General features: G+C 45.9%; 4 protein-coding genes across 4 annotated transcripts in view; 3 read left to right on the forward strand and 1 right to left on the reverse strand.

The window, feature by feature from the left end:
- LOC107227284 (WD repeat-containing protein 48) overlaps nt 1-24,780 on the reverse strand; it is a 503,573-nt gene that overhangs the window by 13,520 nt on the left and 465,273 nt on the right. The window lies entirely within an intron of this gene.
- Nucleotides 1,399-3,186, forward strand: LOC107217861 (uncharacterized protein K02A2.6-like). The gene is made up of 2 exons (XM_015655546.1): nt 1,399-2,418; nt 2,575-3,186. The coding sequence occupies exons 1-2, from the start codon at nt 1,399-1,401 to the stop codon at nt 3,184-3,186; spliced, it is 1,632 nt and encodes a 543-aa protein (XP_015511032.1).
- Nucleotides 3,395-4,027, forward strand: LOC124294404. Its single transcript, XM_046739356.1, has one exon. The coding sequence runs from the start codon at nt 3,395-3,397 to the stop codon at nt 4,025-4,027; it is 633 nt and encodes a 210-aa protein (XP_046595312.1).
- Nucleotides 4,043-4,972, forward strand: LOC107217862 (uncharacterized protein K02A2.6-like). The gene has a single exon (XM_015655547.1). The coding sequence runs from the start codon at nt 4,043-4,045 to the stop codon at nt 4,970-4,972; it is 930 nt and encodes a 309-aa protein (XP_015511033.1).

Raw genomic sequence — 24,780 nt, forward strand, 5'->3', positions numbered from 1 at the left:
AGCATAAGTGGATACGATCTTTACATCTGAGAAATAATTTTGCTTCCTCACAGCGGAAGCTGAGTGACGGTGAATTTTTTTTTCAGTTTTCAATGTCAACGTACTCAGATGTGCAGAAATACCGAAAAATTATGTTTAGAAAAAATGTCCGGACCTGTGTGTGTATGTGTGCGTGCGCGATGGCACTGAAAAATTGAAACGCCAACCGAAGAACGGTTTGAGCTACAAGGCTTCCGTTTCGCATAAGTGTGAATCATGATCCTTGCATTGCAACGCTATTAATTTACCTTTGGAATTTGGAAAACTGATGGTTGTCGAAGGTCCATGCGCTTACGTCTACTCACATCAGCGTCTCGTCCAGTTCGACACGCTGGAACAGCACAGTACTTCCCCATACTGACAACGAAGATCGAGTCTTTGTTCACACTGCGATGAACGATTACTGGTGAATAGTGATGAATACTGATGGTGGTACTGATGAAAGAATCTAACAAAAAAAAATTAAATACAATGTACAAACTACAAAAATGAATGAAAAAAAAACAGATGTGCGCCTGTATCGAAACTAAGCCTTTTCACTAGGATGGTGAAATGAGCTCTAGAGCTGACCTAACTATCCTACAGCGAAGAAAAATCTACCTTTTGATGCTGGTAGGACGATAAAAAATTGTGCTCGACAATCTTGATAAGAAAACAGTACCTACCGAAAAAGAAATTTCAAGAATTTGTAGCAACAAGACCGTCGTTCGTTATTGCCACGTGTTACAAATTGACGAAATTTCTTTTTCAACAGGTATCATAAAAATAATGTGAAAAATCTTATGACTTACCTTTTTGTAATTATGCGAAAACATGATGTCCGACAAGAATGCGATAAACAAACGCCAATTAATACTCGATAATGATTTCATTATGCTTCCTGCACTATGTTCCGAACGATACAAACGACAGACTTCACGTCCTGTCTTAGGAACACGAGCGCTCGTGGCTGAATTTTTAACTAAATAATTTTCTCCAGTTTTGGCTACCACGTTTTCAATACTTGCCCCATATGCGTTCGGTCTTCTTCCCTCTAGTCTTCATGGCTATCACAGCGGCCGTCGCCGAGCTTCTTCAACTACAGCTTCAGAACCAGAACGACGGGGCTAGACCGAATCAACCTAGCACGTCATACTCTGATCTATTCAATCAGCTCAGTGCTCGTGTCGAAAAATATTCATATGGCTCCGGGGACGAAACCAAACCGTTCTCAACATGGCTGCTGCGTTATGAATACACCATCGTCACGGAATCAGCGTCGCTACCTCAAGAAATGTGAACTCGTCTCGTGCTGGACAAGCTCGGCCAACTCGAGTTCGACAGGCTAGTGAATCACGTTGCCCCTAAAATCCGACTACCATGCCGCGGGACAGAGCCATCACCACGTTGAATGACTTATTTCGCGACAAAGAACCTATAACACGCCGGCGAATCGAGATCCTCAACTATCGATACGACAAAGCGACCCCCATCACGGAACATATCGATCGTATAAATCGACACGCCTCAGACTTTGATCGCGCGAAACTCACGGACGACAACCTATGGATTTTACTACTGCTACAATCCTTCTGCTACTCAAGCGAAAACGACGAGTTAAAACGAATAGCTCTCCGCGTAGTGGAAAAAAACGTAGATGCATCGCTTAAGGACATAGTTGCAGAGTTAGAAGCTCATAATCACGTGTCAACTAGCCTCAAAATGCTGGAAAATCCGGTCGCTAATTCGCCTACCACAGCGATAAACGCCGTTCACGCGAAGTCTAAGGGGCAATTCAAGAAAGGTGGTCCGAAGCAAAAACCGGTGCAGCCATCATCGGATCAAAAGTGCAACGGTTGCGGAGGTGATCATCAACGCTCAAAGTGCCTTTTCAGTGAAGCTGTGTGTCATCAGTGTTCGCGTAAAGGACACATCGCCAAAGTGTGCCGTTCAAAACAGAAAGACGTGAAACGCAGTGTCAAAAGTGCGAGTCTCGTGACGCAATCACTTACCTCGGTCGGTAAGCATCGTCGAAAATACGTACCAGTGACTATCCTCGGTAAAGTCGTTAATCTGCAATACGACTCGGGTTCAGACATTACGTTGATCGGCAAAGACGAATGGGAGCGACGCGGCTCTCCAGACCTCGTCGCGAGTGAAATCGTTGAACACGCGGGCGGGAGTGAGTTCAAAATGATCGGCAAGTTCAAGTATTCGGTACAAGCTCTCGACCGTAACGCCGAACTGGAAATTGACGTCGCAAACCGTGTGGGAGTGAACTTATTCGGACTAAACGCGATCGACAGTCTCGACCTATGGTCTGTGCCACTGAGTGAATACGAAAACCCGGAAATCATATTTCGTGTCCAAAGTTCGGAAACTCCCAAACCCAAGTTCGCGGTACACCCGGTTGTACACTAGGCTAACAGACAATCATCGCGGGCGGTGCCGACTCAACATAGCGAAGGCAACCGGTCCGTCACGACGCCTCGCAACGCGTATCAACTTGAAATCTACGACAGCTTTCCGAACCTATTCTCTGACTTATTAGGACAGTGTCGTAATCACCAAGTCAAATTCTGTTTAGTCAACAACGCACAGGCTGTACAAATTCCGTGCAGACCGATCCCATACGCGATAGAGAAACCTCTCGAGGAAGAAGTGCAACGCCTTGAAGACAAGGGTATTATCGAACGCGTCGAATTCTCTAACTGGACCACACCCCTCGTGATCGCAAAGAAGTTCAACAGCAAGATGCGTCTATGTGCAGACTACGACACCGGCGTGAACCGCGCGCTGATCGACAACCGACACCCTCTACACAACGTGGAAGGTATCATCACCAAACTAAACGGAAATCGCTTTTTCAGCGTACTCGACTTGAGCGATGCTTTCTTCCAACTGGAAATCGCTGAAGACCATCGAGAAATAACTACTATTACCACACCCAAGGGACTCTTCAGGTTCAGACAACTACCTTTCGGCATCAAGACAGCACCTGCTATGTTCCAACAAGCCATGGATAGTATGCTAGCAGGGTTGCAAGGAGCTTGCGCGTACATTGACGATGTAGTTGTCACTGGCTCCAACCGCCAGGAACACGATGTACGCTTACGTCAAACTCTCCAATGTTCTGGCTCAGACCTGAAAAGTGCAGTCTCGCAGTAGAGGAAATAAAATTCCTCGGCCTGATGGTAAGCGCTTAACGTATAGCAGCTGACTCGGAAGCTACTCGCGCTATAGCTAACATGCCCAAGCCTCCGAACGTCTCAGAAACTCAAAGCTACCTAGGAATGGTGAACCACTACGGAAAGTTCATCCCTCACCTACACCAGCTGAAACAACTCCTAGAAGAACTTACGCGAAAGGATCATCCATGGGACTAGAACCAACAGCACGACCTGGCTGTCGAACAAATCAGAAAGGTTATGCTCAGTCCACTCCTTTTGGAGCACTACGATCCATCGAAAACTCTAGTGGTCGCAACAGACGCCTGTTCTACGGGACTAGAAGCGTTTTACTGCAACTAGACGACTCAGGACGAGAACGCGCTGTGTACCACATGGCACAAAGCCTTACGGACACGCAACGAGGCTATTCACAAATAGAAACGGAGGCTCTAGCCCTGGTTAGGGCAGTCAAGTGTTTTCACAAATTCCTGTGGGGACGCAAATTTATACTGCAAACCGACCACAAGCCCCTTGTTGCGCTGCTCCAACCAGACGATACGAAAGGTCTCAAGCTCACCACAGCCGCACGTCTTAAAAGATGTGCGATGAGACTCCTAGGATACGACTTTCGCATCAAACACATCCGAGCGCAGGACTTCGACCACGCGGACGCGCTATCAAGCTTGATAGAAAAATTCCATCGCGACAACAGCGAAAAACTTCAAGTGGCTAGCATCCGGGCTGTAGAAGAAGCGGTCCAGCAAGTCAGAAACCTGTCTATCGACATCTTCGGAATAAATCTACGAGACAAACTCAGATCAGCAGCATTAGAAGATTAAGACCTTGCATCTGTAATGAAAGCTATCGCAAACGGATGGACTTCAAACCCTAAGACGGAAGTCATCGAATACTTCAGGAAACGTCAAGACAACCTCAGTACCGTCGACAACACATTGTTGATGGGAGATAGAGTAGTCATCCCAAAAACGATGCAACCTGAAATCCTAACGGCTCGACACAAAGGCCACCCAGGTATAAGAAAAATGAAGCAACTCGCCAGAGAATATGTTTATTGGCCTAAAATATTCGAAAACATCGAGCGACTTGTCCAACAATGCGATGCTTATGCTCTGACACGAAGAATGCCAATCAAGGTACCACTCAGCCTTTGGCCGGAAGCCACACGTCCATTGGAGCGGTTATACGTAGATATTGGTTACCCTCCAAACAGCCAGTATCTATACATTTTCGTGGACGTATACTCCAAGTTCCTGGAGGTGGCAATAGCCTCGTCAATAACAGCAACACACACAGGAGAACTGTGTCACGAAGTCTTCTCAAGATATGGACCCCCAGAAATGCTCGTCAGTGATCACGGATCTCAATTTACTTCCGGACTTTTCGCGAATCTCGGCGAAAACCACCAGATCACCCACCTAATATCACCGGTAAACCACCCGCAATCAAACGGACAAGCCGAACGCATCGTTGATACTGTAAAAACAGCCATCGCCAAAGATGCGACCAACTGGAAGAAAACTCTCTTCGGCTTCCTCCACAGCTACCGTTACACGCCATGTGCGGCAGCTCCAGGTGGTAAGTCACCAGCGGAACTCTTTTTCGGACAACAAATGAATACACCGTTCTCCAAGCTGTTCCCGAAACCGAAGGAAGAGAAAAGCGGGCCAAACGACTTCGAAGGAAAAAAAACAAACATGAAAAACAGTTTAACCGACATCATGGCGCATGATCATGTGAACTCGCAATCGGCGACCGCGTCGTAGTCCTTACCCAGTTCAAAAAACGGAAAGAAGGGAATGTCTCCAGAATCATTTCCAACGTACGTTACGCCATCCTTTTGGACAACGGCAAAGAAGTCGAGTGACATATTAACCACATCTGGAAAGGTGGTTCCAACGCCTCGAACCCTGACCAAGATGTGGAGGATGATTGGACCCTAACCGAGTCCAACGATATCCCTGCCTTACCCCCCTCACCGTCCAGAACGCCACTGCTACCTTTCCCCCGCTCCTCACCCGACTCTTTGTTTCCTTGTAAATTTCCGCTATCCTTACCCTTAGCCCTTCCCTCATCCTTCTCCTTTCCATAGTCTCCCATAGCACCTTCCTGTCCACCAAATCGAACGCCGCATTTAAGTCCACAAAGAACGCCACCATCTTTCCCATGTCCTTTCCCACCTGTCTATTGATTAAATAATTAAGTACATATACATTGTCAATTGTACCGATGCCTTTTCTGAATCCCGTTTGATTTTGCGGTATCAAGCCCTTCTCCTCTACCTCTCTTTCTAACCTATCCGCTAATGCCACCGCATACACCTTATATAGAGTTGGCATTAACGTCACTCCCCTATACTCTTCTACCCTTTTCCCCTCCCACTTCTTTACTATCGGCGCTATCAATCCCTCTCTCCAATCCTCTGGCCAGCCCTCCCCCACCCAAACTCTGTTACATGTTTTCCATATCCACTGCTCCATTTCTTCCCCCCCATACCTCCATACTTCGCTAACTATTCCATCCCCCCCCTGGTGCCTTTCCATCCCTCAGCTTTCCTATCACCTTTTTAATCTCTTCCCTCTGCAGCTCCCCTTCCCCGTCGCCTTTCCTATTTGCCGTCCCCCCGCCTCCTGTTACCTTGCTTTCCACTCCGCCTAATAATCCTATGAAATACTCCCCCCTCTCCTGATCGCCTATGTCCTCATTCACCCTCTTCCACTTCTTTCTTTCCCTGTTAACTATCTCCCATACCTTACTTTCTGTCCTCGCTTCCGCTGCTTCTTTTATGAATCCCGCATTTTCTTTCTTTTTCCTCTCCTCGCATAGCCTATTATATTCCCTTCTTTCCTTTCTATACGCGTCCCCTTCCCCCTCCCCCTTTCTCCAGTTCCTTCGACTCTGCCTAAATTCGGCTTTTTTTCGCCTACATTCCTCATCCCACCAACCCTTTTTCACTTTACTCCCCCTCCCTCCTACATCTGAAGCTCGTCTAAACTCCCTTATTCTTTTCTTTATCTCTTTGCCTACATCCGCTTCTCCTACCCCCTCCCATTTGACCTCTGTTCTAAACCCCCTCCTACCCTCCTCTGTCCAGTCTCCTACACTAGCTCCCCCTACTCTTTTTCCCTTTCTTGTCCTAGTCACGGCCCCCCTCATCCAGACTATTACCGGGTGATGGTCCGAGTCAACCCTATCCCCAATCTCCATCCTTTTGACCCTATCCCTAACCTCGCTGTCTCCTATAGCGTAGTCTATCACCGTCACCCCCGCCCCTCCTACATCCGGAAATTCTCCCTCCTTATAACCCTATATGTTCCCGTTCATTATTGCCCATCCTGTCTCTTCCAGAAATTGCAACAGCTGCTACCTTCCGAGTTTATTTTCCTGTCCTTTGATTTCCTACTCCTACTCTCCTCCTCTCCTTCCCCCCAACATCCTCCCCCCTCCTGCCCTAGCCTGGCATTAAAATCACCCCCTACTAGCACTTTTCTTTCTCCCTCGACCTCTTCTGCCCGCTCCTTCAATTCCCCTATCTTCTCTTTTAGATCCCCATCCACGTATATTCCTCTTACTATCCATTTTTTTCCCCCTACACTTATTTTCCTTATTATCATCCCCTCTTTTACCTCTTTCCTTCCTCCCTTCCCACTTACTATCTCCTTTCTTACCCCTGACAGCATTTCGCCTATTGCTCTTCCCTTCCTATTTCTTCTCATCGCATACTGCACTTCCCATTTATACCCTGCTGGCAACTTATTCCTAATCCTTTCCCACCCCTTCTTTTCTATCCATATCTCCATTAAAAATATTACATCCCACTCCCTTAGACCCCTCCAAAAATCTTCATCCTTTCTCGCCAGCCCCGCCGCATTCCAGAAAACTACTTTCCACCCCTCTCTTTTCGTCTCGCCTACTCACTCTCTCTCCTCTTTCTCTCCCGCCCCCCGTGCCTCTGCCCCTTCCCACTACCCATTCCCGAAACTGCCTTCCCCTACGTACCCCGGCCTGTGCTTCTATACCTCCCTCTTGTCTTTTCTCGCTTGCTGTCCTTTCCGTATCGCCTTCCCCTACTTTTCCCCTCCCCTCCCTTTGCCTCTCTCCCCTCTCTCTCCCTGCACCGTTCCCAAGCACCTCTCCTATCTCATCCCACTTCCACATTTTCCCTTCCATCCAGATCTTTGCATACCCTATTCTTACTCTGTTTCCCCTTCTCTCCTCGATAGCTGCTATCTCGCTCAACTTCCATTTCATTCTCCTCTCTGCCCAGGTGAGATCCTCCTCTATTTTCTCCTCCCTCCCTTTGAGGTGGCTTTTTCTTCCCATTACCTGCCTCTTTTGCTTCCTCTTCCCTGGCCCTGCTATCCATATCCCCTTTTCTCCCCCTTTTTTCGCGCCTACCTCCCACATATCCTTAACCTCGACCTCTACCCCTATCACCTGCATAATCTTTTTCAATCCTTACTTTTCCCTTTCCTTCTCTATTCTCGCTCCTCTCAATACTATATTTTCCCTTATTTCTTCCCTTTCTTTCCTCTCTATGGCCCACTCCATCTCTCCTAACTTATCTATTGTTACCTGCGCCACTTCCGCATTCCCCTGTCCCTGCCTCTCCCCCCCGCCTTCTGCACTCTTCTTTTCTAATTCTGCCAGCCTCTTCTTCAACCTTTTCATCTCTCCCCCCTCTCCGCTCTGCCACCTCTTCTAATCTTTTACCTAGGTCCCTTATCGCTTCCTTTATCTCCCCTCTCCTACTTCCCACTGCTCTTCCCTTCTAGTCATTTCCCCTTTGATCTTTTCCATTTCTTCCCTGATCCCCCTTCCCTGCCCTTTGACCCCCTCTAGACCTATCTTTAACTCTTCCCTAATCAGCCTTAGCATATCCCGTATACTCCCTCCCTCTGCCTTCTCTTCCTCACCTGTCGTGCCCTCCGGCGACCGGTGAACTTCCCTGCTTTTCCCAAATACTCTTTCTCTTCCCTGTATCTGATCTGCACCCTTCTTCCCTTTTCCCTTCCTCCTCCCGCTTTCTCTTCCATAAATCTAGCACCATCGTAGCCGATCCCAGGCCATGACTCCTGTCCCTCCCTAACGATGCTACTGCACCCGACCTACCTTACTTTTTATCCTCCTCTACTCTGTTCGCCCCTTCTTTTTGGCCACCCGCGTTGCTCATACTCTTTCTCTCTGCCACCGCTCCCTACCTTATCTACCTGCCGCCTATCTGTCTCTGCTTTATCCCCCTTCCTACTCCCTAGATGTCACCGCCTATTTTTGTGTTATCCTTCCCGTTGCCGTCCGCCGGCTCTCTCTGACTAACCACAAAACTCTCCCCCTTTTTCCACCTGTCCTTCCCTTCTACTCCTGCCTCCCTATTCCCTTCACCTGTCCGCCCGTCCTGGTTTTCCCCGTTCCTTCTCTGCCCTATTTCCTTTCCTCCTCACCTTTGCTATCCTGCTGAATTTTCGCCTTTCCACTTACACTCTTTCTCACACCTGCCACCCACATCCAAACCGGAAACGGAAGTCCAATATACTTTTATTCACCGTACTAATTAACCAATGATGAATACTACTCGTATATCACACTTCATATATGTTGTGACGTGGTATTTCGTACCCCGTCACTTTGTTTAATTATCGCATTCCTCTAGGTGCAGATATCGCTAAAAATAACGAAAGCACGTCTGAGGCCAATACTCCAAAAATGAACGACTAATTATCTTTAAGTTGAATTCTCTTTACTAAGCTAATTGTATGCTATTTTCTAATTCTGTAATGCTCTACGAGAACCATCCGCGAGACCTTCGCGTCAAGATACCAGGACACTGCCTGACAGGGGTCACGTACCAGCTCAACATCGACCACCACCGACTACAGACGAACGAATACCGCTGAAACCACTCCCGATGGATGCCTATCTAGTTGTCGAACAGGGTCGTGCGTGATGCACAAACAGCACCTCCAACTATTTGAGACTTATCGGCCAGGAGCCGAACCACGAACGAATGCTTCTACCGCTCGGATGCATCGTTAGGCGGCGTACAGGGCTGTGCGTCAAAAACACAACAAAGCCTCCCGTCGACGATACTTATCAGCCTGTAGCTGAACCGACCCTAACATCTACTAAGTTGTTGACTATCCAATAGAAGACGGTTTTCTCTTCACGAATCGTCTTATCAAAGGACTGCGGCGTGGAATAGGCTGATGATATGCTGACCACGTGGATCTGGTGGATCTAGTGTGGGGATCCGGGTTGAGGGCCATCACCACCAGATCGTTCCGGCATGAGGGCTTCGATGAGCGAGGGCCGGGATGCAGCGCCGACGAAATAGCTACAACGGGGAGTACCAGTAAAGCAAGGAGTGAGTTACAGTCGATCGCAAGTCCAAAGGACCGGTGACGTAATATTGCCGCACACCTCAATATCGCAACACATGAGCAGTACGACCCCCCCCCCCCCTCTCACCAACGATACCGCATAGCTGAAGGAAAACATCTCTAACCGCCTTCCGACGTCCCGATACCTCGATACCTGTCGTCGAGGGAAAAGAAAAACAAGCGGCGAGGGATTATCGCCGCCTACTCGTGGACCAGGCCTACGCGACCTGCTGGTCCAATTAAAATACCGCAAATTTGAGGAAGACTCACGTAACAGCAGCTCGACGAAAATCAGGATCATCGCTCATCTCGTCACTCTACGTTCAGTTTTCGTATCATACCGACGTGCTATCGTAGTCTTCTGTGCCTTATCGCTACCTTATCGCATTCTCTCGCACCTGTTATATCTTCTTTTACGTAAGTGAGGTTCCTTTTCTATTTTGTGAAGCCACGAGATTACTTGCAATATATCGTATCTTTACCTTTATGTCTTTCTCTCTTTACCTTGCAGTTGGTCTGCTTGAGCCAATTGGGCTCGTATCTTTTCTCTTTATCTTGCAGTTGGTCTGCTTGAGCCACCTGGGCTCGTACCTTATTCTCTCTTACCTCTCATCTTGTCCCTTTCTCTGTCTTATTGCAAGTAACTTCGCGACTGGTTGACTATTACTTACGCATTGTAGTGACTATTGCTTATTTTATTATCTTTCTCTTCTGGAATATTTGACTGTCTAATATCGCTGTCTAGCAGCGCGTTCCGTTGAAGGATCAATTTTTATCTTAGCTATTGAGCATTGCTATTTTGTTATATTTTCTCTGATTAGTTATATCTGTCTCTTTACCTATTATCGTTGATTATCGTATCTTAGTGAGTGTACCGCGGGAGCCATCTTACATCGCTGCGCGGTCCCGCTCGTCGTTCATTTGACATTGGAATATTGTGCCGTATCGCATAACATCTTTTTCACTATTTTCTTCGCTAATATCGCTGATCGTAGTTGTCCGTAGTCTATTTGGTTTGCCGTACGTTGCATATTAATTATCTTGAATATTGTTTGTCTTATCTTGAATTGCCTTTTATCGTACCGAATATTATCTCTCTTTCTCTCGCGCTTACCGCAAACTAGAGGCTACGTATTATCTGTTATTCTCTATATTTTATGCTAATTTTCTACTTGACCTGTTGCTTGAATTTACCTTGTAATTCATAATTCCCTGTCTGCCTATTTCTGATCATTCTGGTAATGTGATAACTATCACAATTGTTGTATTTCGCATGTGTTTATAATCGCTTCTCATATTCTATGATTTATTTGCTTACCGCTTAATTTAAGTACAGTATATCTTTTTCTGTTCTGCCTATCTATCATAAAACCGTGTTAATCATTACCGTCAGTATCGCGATCTTGCGCATATTTCCCGCTTATTCGGAAAACGTTCCGTTATTTGTTAACTCTCTCGCTTAACCTTTCTCTGGCTGTAAATATTGTTAATTATCGCATTTATCATAATTGTATCTCAATCTCTTCAGCTATTTGTTTGTCATTAAACTTATCGCTTCTTGCTTAATATATTTGATATTATTCCTGCTTCACCTGTTTCTTATTTTATCTATTGGATTCGACTCCGCTCCTCTACCATTATCTTGTCTCTCTGAGCGAACTGTGCAAAACCGTCGTAGAACCTGACCTTACCTTTATCTATTACCTTTACCTTTACCTTTGTCTTTTTCTCTAATTATCTATTTTTGACGCATGTGCGTCTGGCGTCCAACAATCGTATCTTTCTCCCTTAGTATCTCTCTCTCTATCTAATTATTCAGGTTAGTGACTGCGCCGTAGGGTAACCAATTATCGTTGTATCGTTTTACCCTCAACTGTATTAAAAATATTGGTTACAATGTGCTTCTTAACCACCACCGGTTTCAACACTACGGAACCTTTTTCTATTGCTATTGGCAATCCTATATTATTTTTGCTTGTTATTTTTTTCTTTGTACCTTTCCGCAGTACCGTATTTCCATGTTAATTCAAATTCTGCGTATTATGCTTGATTTTATCGTAATAAGGTGTATCTAGTGTATTTCTTTATTCTGCGAACTCTCCTCCGAATCTCTCTCTCTCTCTAATTTTTTATTCTCTCGAATGTTACATTGTTAGTTTTTTATTGTACTATTTCTCGAATTTTCAAGTATTTTAAATCATTGATTCGCTCGTCTCAGCTACCGACTTTGTAAATCATTAACAAATGTTAATTTTTCATTGTGGCGAACATCCGCCACCAGCAAGCCGGCAGAGAATTTCTTACAATATTTGTTTTTCTTTATTTCTGTGTTTTTAGAACTCTTGTCCTCTACAGTTAACTTTCCATGCTTCGCCTCTCTAGCTGAGAGCCAAGGGTTCGATTGCACCGGGAATTTCCCTACATGTGACATTTATGGCGCGACGCAACCTTTTGGCCTTGACTCGGGGGCGAGCCTGCACTTTTTCACATCTTTGACCAATCTTCGCCACGCTCATCGCGTATACATACTATTCACTAGCTTCGTATTTTTCCCTGCCTTTCACAGTTCTACTACGCCATCCCAATTTCTGTAACCCGATTTTTATCGTAATAAGCAATTTGTTAATCCCATATTACTTCAAACCATAATCTCTGGCGTCATTCACTTACTAATCTCCTGACAGCACCACATTCACACTAGTTAGAATCTATGGTAAATTTGTCTTATTCTGCCGTGATTCTCTTTCGAGCTATCGCAATTTTGTTTTCTATCGAATAAAATAAAGCTCTCGCTCTTGTTTCTTAACTATCACAATAATAGTTCACGTGCCGTCATTCTCTGCAACTCCTGACCCACGCTCATGTTATCTGTTAACTATTGTCTCTCATTTTGAAGCTACCGTTTAATTCTGTTCTATCGAAATTTCTGTGAACTATTATTGCTTACTTTGTTAACTACCGCTATTGTGCCATAGTAGTGTATATTCGCCGATTCTAATCCACAGATGGCGGCGCTCCCCCCAGCTCCCCTCCAGCTCCCCCCTCGACTCGCGGCGCTCGCTCTCTCTCTCCCGCTTCCTCTCTCTTTCTATAGCTCTCTCTCTCTCCCTCTCTTGAGCTGTCAACTTGAGTGGTTGTGCTTACCTCAGGTGCAGGATTTTCCTATATTTTTTCGGACCTTTCGGTTCGGTTTTATTTTGTGTAGTAGTATCCCCTGAGTTTCGGTGTACCTCTCACTGTTTTGACTGTAATCTATTCCCTGTAACTGTGCTTTCGGTGTTTCATTTAATCGTTAAAAGTGAAATTTTATAACTGCCACTTTAAGTGACTTAATTCAGCTGTTAGCCGCTAGAGTGTGATTGCGTGAGCTGGTTTTATATGTGTTTATTAGCATATTACGTACAAGAACACATAGGTCAATCCTAATACTGTTGGTGATAGTGTTTACATTGTTTTTACCTCAGCTGCTCTGATAATCTCCAGATTGCCTAAACATCTATTTACACTCACCTTACTATGACGCAACGTTGTGGTCTCTGCAGCGGCTTCGTGTCGGAATCAGACATTGGCTGTCAGGGTGTCTGTGCGAGGTCATTTCACGCAAGTTGTGTAAAAAACACTTAAGACTGTCTTCTAAACCCGTACCTGAAGCATTTCAGTACATGTGTACTGCTTGCAGTCCTTCTTCTCCAGGTCAGGCTATGCGAGAGTCGGGTACCGCAGCTACCGCCGGTACTTCCGGGGTACGTAAAGGACTGGGTGAAGGTCGTGTTTTTGGGGGTCGGCCTGTCTCAATCACCTCACTGGCCAGTGAACTCCGTACTATTTTAGGGGCGATGGAAACTGTCCTCAAAGAACTAGACAATTTCGAGGACATCAAAAAGAGGCTGGACTGCTGTGCGCAAAAGCTGGACAGTGTTGCATCAGTAACGCAGCAGCTGGTGTCTAAGGTTGACAAGCTGACGCGGTCTAATGCTGCTCTAGCTGCCCGCTGTCAAACCCCCTGAAGATCGCTCTGATGTGGTTGAGAACAGGCTGTCAGACCTGGCTGCATCGGTAGGATCGATTCAAGAGCCAGGCTCCTCCACCAATGCACTGAGAAGGTCTTGTCCGCTCACTTCTTCAAAGCTGGACCAACTGGAGAAGCAAAGTAAAGACTTAGAGGTTTTTGTGACAAATCGTCCGGAGATTTCTGGCACTACTGTGCTAGGGATGGTCTCACGTCTTGCTGGTGCCCTGGGTGTTTCCTGTTCAGCTGGGGATATAGCTCGCGCCTATCTAATTCCTTCTAAGGGCGACAAACCGCGTCCACTCATAATTCGTTTCACTTCCTGTGTGATGAGGGATATGTGGCTGGATAATTGGCGAGCTAAAAGTGGGCTACTAGCCAAGGATGTCGATGACTCTCTTCCTGCGGCTCGTGTCTTTGTCAACGAATCCCTGACATCCTCAGAGCGACTGCTCCTAAACTCCGCACATAGCTATGCCTGTCAACACGGCTTCAAATATGTTTGGGCCAGGAGGGGTACAATATATCTTAAGAAGACCACCGGAGAGGTACCATTACGCATACGCACTCCTGCTGACCTGCCTACTGCTCAGCCCTCTGCGTCTCTGTGACGTGTGCAACGGACATCGAGGTCGACGTCACCTGCTACCCTAGCTGCTCGACCCAACGCACATCTTCGAGACTCGGACTGTTTGACGATCTGTCATGCGAATGTGCAATCGCTTGTTCCGCATTTCGATGAATTTCTCAGTTACCTTTCAGACAATTTCTACCATGTCATAGCAGTCTCTGAATCGTTCCTCCATGATCTTATTCCCGATGAACTTATTGGGATTCAAGATTACATCCTTTTTCGGAACGACAGATTAGGCAAGGGCCGAGGTGGGGTTGCGGTATATGTCCACAAAAGTTTAAATGCGCGGTTAATCTCATCCTTGCCTGATCTCTATTGTCACAAGCCTGAGTATCTGATTATGGAGATTATCGTACCGAACGCCTCTAAACTTCTGTTTGCGGTCGTCTATAGACCTCTGAAAGTTGGTTTTTTATCAGAGTTTGAGGATGCTTTTATGCAACTTGCGCAATCGTATAAGAATCTCGTTATTGTAGGAGATTTTAACGCCAACCTTAACTCTGACTCGTTTGACTCCCGTCAACTCTCAGGTATTTTTCATTGTAATGGCCTTCATGTTGTCCCGTTTCGGGCGACTCATCACACTGCGCACTTACATACCTGGTTAGACCTTTGTATTGTTGACGATATTGCTAAGGTTTTAGCTAATGGGGAATCTGGTACCCCTTTTCTTTCAGGCCATGAGCTTATTTATATTAAATACTCACTTAGGGTGCCTCAGTTGGCGACTAGATCAATCAGGTACCGAGATATCAAAAATATTGACCAGCAGTCCTTCAATCGTGACCTCCTTGGTCTTGATTGGTCTCCTATTTTCGATAGGTTTGTGAATATCGATGATAAAGTAGCCTTGTTTAATGAGCATGTGCTTAGTACTCTGGACACCCATGCCCCCTTCAAAACTTGTCGTTCTAAGCGTCAACCAGCTCCGTGGTTGTCTAAAGTTATCCGTGACCGTATCAAAGAACGGAACGTGTGTTTTAGGGCATTCAAAAAATCTGGTTTCGTGACTCTCTATGGCGAGTACAAGGCTGCTCGGAATTGAGTTCAGTTGGAAATTCGTGAAGCTAAATCGGGCTATTATGAAGATCTTTTTTCCGCCCTTACTACTCCTAAGTCTTTATGGCGAGAATTCAGGCATCTGGACCTCTGCAAGCAGCGTCAAGGTGTAGTCCATGCTGACTTCACGACCTCTCAACTTAATAGTCATTTTGCTAGGATTGCCAATTCTGCCTGCCATACTCGATCCCGAGTCCGCTTTCGACTCTGAGTGCTTTTACTTTAAACACATCACTCCTACTTATCTTGCACAATGTTTACTCTCCTCGAAAACTGAAGCCTGTGGTTGTAATGGGATTCCAGCAAGCTACTGACGTCTGGTTATGCAATCATTGCTCTCTTTTGTGCTGGAAATTAATAATTACTCGCTGACTTATTCTGTCTTTCCCCTTGAGTGGGAGAAAGCGTTAATTCAGCCCATCAATAAGATAAAAAATCACACACTTACACACACACACACACACCAGTGTGGAGTTTGCTGTGTTCTCCCATCTGGCGCCTCCCCATGTCGCGGATAGGGGAACGCTCACCACTTGTGGAGGGTATCGTGGAAATAAAATACACGAGGCGGACGAAAAACCAGCTAGGGGAAGGCACCTCGAATATAAACCAATTATGGATTGTGAGTTAACAACAACACTACCCCAAGCGGGTCAAGCTGAAAAGCCCAGTCCCGCCGTCGGTTTTGATCGTGTGAAAGCCCCGGTGGCCGATGCTGGCCCCACGGATTTGGGGGGGGGGGGGGGGGGGGGGGCAAACTCACAACACCAGTATGGAGGTAATACCCAGTCTGGATTCAGTATTTGCCACTGCATTAGGAGCTGCGTCAGGGGAATCTAACTGAAACGGTTGCGTTCAACGCAAGCTAGACCAGCTCGACCGTCTGGGCGCTAGAATTGATGAGCTTATCGATTTTGTAAGGGACAAACACAATGTCCACAAGCCGATAAAGGATCTTGCTCGTAGTATAAGGGCCATATACAGAACGGTGTGCACGGCCGATGACAATCTGCAACAGTGTCAACGACCAGGTTCGGAGGGAAAGACTACGCAAACCACTCCGAGTCCGCGCAGTAGAAAAGAACAGGGCGGCACTAGGGAGGTTGCGATTACCCCCCAACCGCAAAAAGAAAAAAAGACCCAACCACAGAGTCGGCAAGCCGCTGGAGGGACAACAGAACAGGAGGAAAATACCGACAAGAGGGGGTCTAAAGAAGGAGAGTGGCGCAAGGTCGCAAGGAAGAAGAAAGGGAGAGATAAGATCCCCTGGGAGAGGAAGCTTCCAAGTAGGGCCAGACCAAACTCCATTGTGATAAGGGCTAAAGACGGTGTGTCTTACGCGGATATCTTAAAGGATATCAAAAGTGACCCGGAGCTAGTTGACCTCAAAAAAGAGGTCACAAAAATAAGAAGAAATGCGGGAGCTGGATAGCAAAAGCACGAAAGCGCAAAAACTGGCTCTCAAGGTGGAGGGAAAAGTAAGAGAGAAGGCATCGGCTATCACAAGGTCCCAGCAAATCACTCTGGAGATCAAAGACATCAACGAAGTCACTACAGAGGAAGACATTCGGGAGATCCTATCCGAACACATCAGAGATGGGTCATCTGGATCGATAGTAGTAAGATCCCTACGACCAGCCTGTGAAGGAACGCAGATAGCAGTCGTAAGTGCCCCACTCAATTGGGCTGCAAACCTTATAAGGGAAGGAAGAGTTCGCATAGGATGGGTGAACTGCCGCGTCCGGAGAAAAACAGAAATAAGGCGCTGCTACAGATGTTGGCAAATAGGTCACACTGCAGCCAAATGTGGAGGGACAGATAGATCAAAAGTCTGCAGACGCTGTGGTGGCACAGAGCACGAAACCGCATCGTGCAACAAGGATCCATGCTGTTTGCTGTGCCAAGAGGCCGGAATATCCCAGACAAAGCATGCATCATACAGCTATGCATGCCCGTTCACCCAGGAGTACATTAAAAAGGTTAGAGGATGAGACTTCTGCAGCTCAACCTAAATCATTGCGAAGTTGCACAGGATCTCCTGGAACAGACCGTTCGCGAATCTTCCATAGATGTTGCTATCATCTCGGAGCAGTACAAAGACAGGGACGCCACACAACAATGGTTCACCGATTGCAGCAGCAGGGCAGCAATCTGGGTTAGTGCGAATATCCATGTACAGGAACGGCCACACGACTATAGAGAGCTATATACCTGAGTAAAAGTGAGGGGAATATATATCTTTAGCGTATATGCTCCTCCAAGTCTTACTGAAGCCCAGTTCGCAATGCTACTTACCAGAGTAGGGGATGAAGCAGCCAATACAAGGCCCCGAATTATTGCCGGAGACTTCAATGCGTGGTCCATCACCTGGGAGAGTAACTCAACTAACAACAGAGGAAACTTACTTCTTGAAAGTCTGACAAGACTTGAGGTCTGTCTAATGAACACGGGATCTGAACCAACGTTCGCTAGAGGCGAACAAACCTCAATAATTGATCTGACCTTTGTAAGCAGCGATGTTTGCACATACCTGCAGAAGTGGAAAGTAAGCGATCAATATACGCACAGTGACCACCGGGCTATATTGTACGAAATAGTTGATAGCAAAAAGACTGCGAATGGGCCGAAGACGTACAATATGCGTAAATGGAACGCCAAATCACTTGAACGGGAAGCTTTTGAGGTCATGATGGAAGGGGAAGGGCTCAATGCCGGTACACCCAACTCCATGGCCGACTCTCTTATGGTCCTCGTTACAGAGGCGTGTAACGCATCCATGACACGATCCCAACAAACGAAAAAAGGGCATAAGGAAACATACTGGTGGACAAGTGAAATAGCCAATCTGTGCAAGAAATGCCATCAAGCACGTAGACTCGCTCAAAGAGCCCAAAACAATCGAGAAAACCTGAGGAAACAATACCGGCTGGCACGAAGAAGGCTCCGTAAAGCAATAAAATCGAGCAAAAAACGCTGTAATTTAGAACTCTGTGAGGAAGTAAACAGGGACTTATGGGGCCGTCCTTACCAAGTGGTCATGGCGCGACTCAAGGGCAGAGTAGCAGCGCCGCCAAGTGAAGCTGAATTCTTGAGCCGCATAATCGAAGTTCTCTTTCCCAAGGACGATCAATGTCAGGTTTACTGGAAAGCCCCATCAGCAGATAATATACCACCTCTAACTGGAGAGGAACTCAGAAGAGCCTGTGCAAAAACCAGGGACACAGCTGCACCCGGCCCAGATGGCGTCCCTAATCAGGCTATCAAGCTGGCAATAAAAGTTAATCCAAGCGTATTTCTGAAGGGTTTTTGAAGCGTGCCTTTAGGAGGGCATCTTTCCCGTACGCTGGAAACTACAACAGCTGGTGCTGCTGCCAAAAGGTGACAAACCACCGGAAGATCCGTCGTCCTACAGGCCTATTTGCTTGTTAGATACCCCAAGGAAGATTCTTGAAAAAATCATAGTCGGTCGACTTGAAGATTTTACCGAGGGGCCTTTAGGGTTATCGAAACGTCAATTCGGCTTTCGCAAAGCCAAATCCACCACAGATGCGATCATGCTAGTGGTTTGCACAGCACGCGAGGCAATTAGCGGCAGGAGATGGGAGCGGGGAGCCAAGAAGTACTGCGCTATCGTCACCCTGGACGTTAAAAATGCCTTTAACTCTGCACGTTGGCTCCAAATCATCAGTGCCTTAGAAGGCCTAAGGGTGCCAAGTTATATTCGGGAAATAGTGGCAAGCTACTTAAGCAATAGGACACTACAATATCGCACGGATAACGGTATTGTGAAACACGGCGTTACTGCAGGCGTTCCACAGGGGTCAGTCATGGGCCCAACACTGTGGAACATCATGTATGACGGGGTACTGAGGATTCCGGTACATCGCAATATTAAGATTATTGGATTTGCGGATGACATTGCGATAGTAATGACCGGTAAAACATTGGAGGAGATTACCGAAGATACAAACGACGTAATCCGCAGCATCAGAAGCTGGATCACGACAACTGGTCTCCAACTAGCTGACCACAAGACGGAGGCGGTCCTGGTGACAAGCCGAAAGAGAAAGGAGACAATAACCTCAAGAGTTGGAAGCAGCGATATTATCTCGGTGCCCTCCATACGATACCTAGGAGTACAAATCGACGCTCGACTAAGGTTCGATGAACACCTTAAAAGAGTCGGTAAGAAAGCATCGCAGGTGGGGAATGCCTTAGCAGGACTGATGCCCAACATAGGCGGACCGCGACAAACTCAGAGACAGCTGCTGGCACACGTAATTGACTCAATCACACTGTATGCCGCCCCGGTATGGCACGAAGCAGCAACGGTGAAGTCGTACACCAAGGAGGTAACATCAGCACGACGACGGGCCTGTCTACGCGTCACTAGCGGTTACAGGACGACCTCTAGCGATGCTATCGAGGTCCTTGCGGGAATTCTCCCGCTGGATCTTGCAGCCGAAGAAAGGGCAAGACTCTGAAGGCTTCAAGAAGATGAGCGGACAAGGGCACAAATCGAAAAGGAGGAAAGACAACGCACCCTGGAAGCATGGCAGCGTAGACGGGGCGCGTCAACAAAGGGAAGATGGACACACCGTCTGGTGCCTTATACAGGGTGTCCCTAAATTGAGGGACACGGACCAGCGAGCGTGATACCTGACTGAAATGCAACCGAGAATTTCTTTACCGGAAGCTCGTCCGACGCATAGTTTTTGAATTATAAGCGATAGCGTTAGGCCAATCAGAGTGCACCATTTCATCTGGATTTGCCGCCAAGGAAATTGCTGTTTTGTTCGTCTGGGTGAATTATTATTATTCGGTTACAAATTAAATATCGGCACCTCCCCTCACTCGCTGTTGTACCCCTTCTCGAGCGCTGACCTCGGTATTGTTGCCGCGGCACACGCTGCCGGCCGCACACCCACGGACGCACACTCGTGTGTGTGAAAATAAGCGAATGCCCAGCTACACAATACTACGAAACACACATCTACGAGTGAAAATAAAAATAAATCTCCAAATAAATCAGCGGATTTAAGATTTAATGTTATAAAACACTTCCAATCATCGATGTATGCATAAAACTAGAGATTCTAGATGATTGATATGCCGTTAGGGTTCATAATTAGTCATTCAATCAATCTGAATTATGCTTTCCGTACATTTTTTGTGTCTTTGCAACATAACTTTTCCACTAGTTTGAAATACATCATTGACATCCGATTTTTCAATAATGCGAGGGAACAACAACTCGCTGAAATGACGTGTCAATAGGTTTGTAAATCACTTACGATTCACCTGAGTTAACACAAAATAACTGAATAAATGAGAATTCACTGACTCACTAAAAATGATAACTGAAATCTGGAGAATTATTTGAGATTTAACTGAATTAGGAAGAGTTGTAACAAGTCAAGTTACTTTGAATAACTTTAGATTCGTGCCAAAATTTTATGTTTAGAGAGAAAAATAATTAAATTCAAATAAAAAAGTAATTTTAAATCAAGAAGAAGGAAATTCCCAAATACCTGAATTCAAATGAAGCAATTTCAATTTAATAAATCTATCTGAATTTGAAGAAAAATAATTATTATTATTTGGAATAGAAAAATGAAGTCGAACTACATGAATAAATTCAATTAATTCAACTCAAAAAAATATGGTTTCATTCAAATTCCCAGTTATTTCCTCGTCGATTCAATGTGGGTCTGGAGCCGCTTGTTTACTAACACGAACGATGCAATACAGTATCGATGTATGTGATTTAAGTAACAATTACTCAAAATTTGTCAAACTCAAAAATATTTTGAATAAAACTATGAATTATCGAAATATCTCTTCTGATATTAAGACTACACGCAGAAATTTACCAAATTGATTAATTTTTACCAATTTGATCGAGCCATGTCCGATTACTTTGTTGAAATCGATTAATCGATACATCAATTATTCTCAGATAAGTGTCCATCACTAGCATTGATCTCAACAATTTCAACGTTACTTGCCACTCCAGACCCACATTAAATCGACGAGGAAATAACTGGGAATTTGAATGACACCATATTTTTTTGAGTTGAATTAATTGAATTTATTCATGTAGTTCGACTTCATTTTTCTATTCCAAATAATAATAATTATTTTTCTTCAAATTCAGATAGATTTATTAAATTGAAATTGCTTCATTTGAATTCAGGTATTTGGGAATTTCCTTCTTCTTGATTTAAAATTACTTTTTTATTTGAATTTAATTATTTTTCTCTCTAAACATAAAATTTTGGCACGAATCTAAAGTTATTCAAAGTAACTTGACTTGTTACAACTCTTCCTAATTCAGTTAAATCTCAAATAATTCTCCAGATTTCAGTTATCATTTTTAGTGAGTCAGTGAATTCTCATTTATTCAGTTATTTTGTGTTAACTCAGGTGAATCGTAAGTGATTTACAAACCTATTGACACGTCATTTCAGCGAGTTGTTGTTCCCTCGCATTATTGAAAAATCGGATGTCAATGATGTATTTCAAACTAGTGGAAAAGTTATGTTGCAAAGACACAAAAAATGTACGGAAAGCATAATTCAGATTGATTGAATGACTAATTATGAACCCTAACGGCATATCAATCATCTAGAATCTCTAGTTTTATGCATACATCGATGATTGGAAGTGTTTTATAACATTAAATCTTAAATCCGCTGATTTATTTGGAGATTTATTTTTATTTTCACTCGTAGATGTGTGTTTCGTAGTATTGTGTAGCTGGGCATTCGCTTATTTTCACACACACGAGTGTGCGTCCGTGGGTGTGCGGCCGGCAGCGTGTGCCGCGGCAACAATACCGAGGTCAGCGCTCGAGAAGGGGTACAACAGCGAGTGAGGGGAGGTGCCGATATTTAATTTGTAACCGAATAATAATAATTCACCCAGACGAACAAAACAGCAATTTCCTTGGCGGCAAATCCAGATGAAATGGTGCACTCTGATTGGCCTAACGCTATCGCTTATAATTCAAAAACTATGCGTCGGACGAGCTTCCGGTAAAGAAATTCTCGGTTGCATTTCAGTCAGGTATCACGCTCGCTGGTCCGTGTCCCTCAATTTAGGGACACCCTGTATAGAAGCATGGATAAACAGACGACATGGCGATCTGGACTTTTATCTTACCCAAATACTGACGGGGCATGGCTGCTTCAGGTATTACCTGCACCGTTTCAAGCTGGACAACGAAGCTACTTGTCCAACCTGCCCGCACTCCCTCGAAGAAGCCGAACATATAGTTGAAATGTGCCCACGATTTACCGTGAAGAGAGAAAATCTCGCAGAGAAACTAGGTGAGGCCGTCTCGCCCGAGAACATCGTCGATCTGATGCTTAAGTCAGCCAATAACTGAAAGGCTGTGGCGTCGTTCGCTACTACCGTGATGGCAAAACTTAGAAGTGAGGATACGGCAAGCCGCCAGCTTATGGAATCCCGAGACGATGAGACTACCGTCGGTATATCTGCTCCTTAGACCGATGCTGAGGAACGTAGGTAACTAAGTTGAGCCAAGACTCCCCCACCTGATGCAGAGGAACGTAGGTGTCGGGGTTGAGGCTATATACAAGACGAGGCAACGCCGGTTTAATGTAAATGCTCCTGAAACCGATGCAGAGGAACGTAGGTTGAGCTGAGCCCGGCTCTCCTGCCTGATGCAGAGTAACGTAGGGCAAGGGTTGAGACTGCCAGAGGATAACCGGACGATGCTGTAGGAAGTAGACGACCGGACAATGCAGCAAGAAGTAGACCAGTTTGATCCTGAACCCCTAATCACTACGGTGGACGGGGGAAGTATGGAAACGTCAAACCCCAAAGTGGAAGCCAATCGGCTGGTAAACGGCCTCACCGAAGTACGATGTCTAGCGATGGTACCGGTGAGGTCTTGATGTCGCAGGGCCACTTGAACAGAGCTCGCTCTATCAACGTCCTTTAAAAAAAAAAAAAAACACACACACACACACGCGCACGCGCGCGCACACGCACACACACGCACAGGCACACACACGCGCACACGAACGTCATAAACGTGGGTATTCGGGCGAGTGGTCTGGGCCCCGATTTTTTCATACCTGCACCACCCGCTACCTACATTTCTTTGACCGATTTTCATTGCATGCTTGGAAAGATATACATTGGTACTCTACTTGCAGCATTTGCACAGATTTTTATACTTGGGTGGGCATCCATTGTAGGTGGCGGCGGGTTCGCGGAGAAAGGGAGGGGGAGAGGGTGAAAACCTGTTCGAACACGCTTTCAGGCAAGATGCAGCTGCGGAAGCGGGTCACTTCCAACGAGCAATAAACACCAAAAATTTAGGGATGGTGAAAGGGGGATTGCGGATCCCGTCGCCTCTGACGTCAATTTTTACATGAATTGCATCATCTCTGCAGAACCGGGAAAGCAATAAAACCCAAAAATTTGGGGATGAGGGGATAGGTAAAGGGTGGGCCAAGTCGTCTCTGACATCATTTTTCCTTCCGAGATACGCAGAACACAGTGCGCACCGCATCTCTGACGTCATTTTTCCCTCCGCGATGCGCAGAACGTATTGCGCACCACATCTCTGACGTCATTTTTCCCTCCGATATGCGCAGATCGCAGTGCGCACCGCCCCCAAATTCTTGAGATTCATCTGTATAATGTAAGGTGCATCTGAAGATTCATCAGTCTTACACGATACGTGCAAGTGAAAACTTCTGCATATCTTCATCATTCGCGTCAAAGTCATGGCCGTCGAAGCGTATATGGGACTTGCAGAGCAGATGGAGGGGACGTACAATTTGCTGACAGAGCAACCACCCGGAGAAGAGAATGACGCTGTCATCAATCATTGGACTGATATTGGAATTGCGAATATCCAAGTTCTGCGCGATATTTCCATGCAACGAGGAACAACCGTCGGTGCGAAAATACGGATCCAACATACGATCGCACTCCTGCAATCTTGGGTGACGAAGATCAAGCAGTTGCAGCAGCGCACAGTGGTGACGGGTGGAAATATCGGTACTCCTGCAGGTGTACAGTGGGACGATGTGGATAGTGCTTTTGCCAGCCGAATCAGAACGTGGGTTGTCACAAATCTCCGTCATAAAAATTTGGACGCCTTTCTGGACGATGTGCAGCGCGTCGTCACCAAGAAGTTGGAGCTGGTACTGCGCGAGGAGGGAAATGTGAAGGTTATCCTCATATTATCGTGCAAATTCGAAAATGCCAAGCGCGAAGAGATCTCCACCGAAGTTGAGAGCTTCAACACCTCCAACGTGGCGATTCTTCTCCCATCGAGCGATATAAATGGCTGGTTTATACGTGCACGGGGTGATCTGACATCAAAGGTGGAAGATTTCGAACAACGCGGTTCCGGTTGGAGCATGATTGAGATCCTCAACATCGCTGTAAATATCAATCGCTACCAGCCTCTCGCCGCGGGAGCTTCAACATTCATCGAGCTGCCCTAAGACA

This window comes from Neodiprion lecontei, chromosome 5, assembly GCF_021901455.1.
Source record: "Neodiprion lecontei isolate iyNeoLeco1 chromosome 5, iyNeoLeco1.1, whole genome shotgun sequence".
Classification (NCBI taxonomy): domain Eukaryota; kingdom Metazoa; phylum Arthropoda; class Insecta; order Hymenoptera; family Diprionidae; genus Neodiprion; species Neodiprion lecontei.